General features: G+C 54.2%; 2 protein-coding genes across 2 annotated transcripts in view; one reads left to right on the forward strand and one right to left on the reverse strand.

Annotated features, from left to right (window-relative positions):
• The window catches only part of EARS2 (glutamyl-tRNA synthetase 2, mitochondrial), a gene marked incomplete at its 5' end in the record, with an annotated part of 5,692 nt that extends 4,580 nt beyond the window's left edge, over window positions 1-1,112 (reverse strand). The window contains 2 exon segments of the mRNA XM_010002588.1: window positions 4-80; window positions 944-1,112. Coding sequence (XP_010000890.1) covers window positions 4-80; window positions 944-1,112 — 246 coding nt within the window.
• A 12-nt stretch (window positions 1,113-1,124) lies between these two features.
• Window positions 1,125-1,257, forward strand: part of UBFD1 (ubiquitin family domain containing 1) — a 7,948-nt gene continuing 7,815 nt past the window's right edge. The window contains exon 1 of the mRNA XM_010002589.1: window positions 1,125-1,217. Within this exon, the coding sequence (XP_010000891.1) occupies window positions 1,125-1,217 (93 nt within the window). The remainder of the gene's footprint in view (window positions 1,218-1,257) is intronic.

Here is a 1,257-nt window from a genome sequence, read left to right on the forward strand (position 1 = left end):
GCTGTACAGGGCGAGTCTGCGGGACTGCTGGTAGGGCCCGGCCGGGCCGCCGCGCCGGGGGCTCTCGTCGGGGGAAATGCCTGGAACGGGAGTGTGACGGGACTTAGGAAGCCCGCAGGAAGGCGGAGGGAAGCCCCGCAGCCCAGCGCACAGCGGGGCTCTGCAGAGCGTCCAGCAACGCTCCTGCTGCGGGGCACAGCTCGCAGCACCGGCCCGCACCGACCAACAGCGCCAGCGTCTTGGGAGTGTGGAGCATTGTGTGTGGAGCAACAGGCAGAAAAAAACACCCGAAAGCCTCGCAGGGAGCTGAGCAGCTCTGGCAGGCTGCCTAGAGCAGGGGGTGCATGTGCTGCTCAGGTGCACCCACCCCTCACTCACCACACAACAGCTGAGACTTCAGCCCGTTATTTTATCTACTCCAAATTTATTATGCAACAGTCAAGTCCTTTGACATTTACCTACCCATTAATGGAAGCACCTCTGAAATCTCCAAGTTTATCAACACTCTGTATTCTAAACTACCCACACTTCTAAGTTCAAAAAGAAGCAGAGTTTAACTCTCTGAAGAATGAAAACACCTCCAGATCCTGTTTAGCAAATACTCCACCTAGAAACCATCTACCAATTTACAGCAAGGATAGTGAGCTCCAGCTTCAGACCTTCCCATCACATCTCTCCTGCACTGCACATTGGGTCCCTTTCACACAGTTGGGTCTTTCTGTGTGTCAGACAACACAGCCAAAAGAAACCAACCCCAACCAGTGACTTCTGCTCTAAAGCCCCCCAAAGCATGGGGGTTTCCCAGGTGCCTGCTGTACAGTGACATCTCCAGGGAGTCACCATATGATGCCCTGCCCAACCTGCAATGCTCTCAGTCTGGGCACTGCCAATCTCTAAAGAGAATCTTCCAGGGAGTAAAAGACTTAAAGCTGTCTGCAAATACCTGCCCAATCCAGCATATCTTCTATTCCCTCAGCAGCTCCAGGAACCACTCGGCTTTGGTCTGTATCCTCCACTCTCAAAATAAAGGTCCCTTGGTGTTTTTTGGCAAAAATGTAATTGTACAAAGCAGTCCGAAGGCCACCCAGGTGCAGAAAACCTGTCGCCGTGGGAAACGAGAGGAGATGATCACAATTCAGGCCCAAGGAAGAGATTTTTACCCACAGCGGGAAGCGAAACGCTGCAGCGATGGGAACGGGTGTGGAAGGCTGAGGGAGGCCGGGAGTTGCTGCTGATACCGGGGGGTTCTGGGGGCCC

This window comes from Chaetura pelagica, unplaced genomic scaffold, assembly GCF_000747805.2.
Source record: "Chaetura pelagica isolate M959 unplaced genomic scaffold, ChaPel_1.0 scaffold438, whole genome shotgun sequence".
NCBI classification, from domain to species: Eukaryota; Metazoa; Chordata; class Aves; order Apodiformes; family Apodidae; genus Chaetura; species Chaetura pelagica.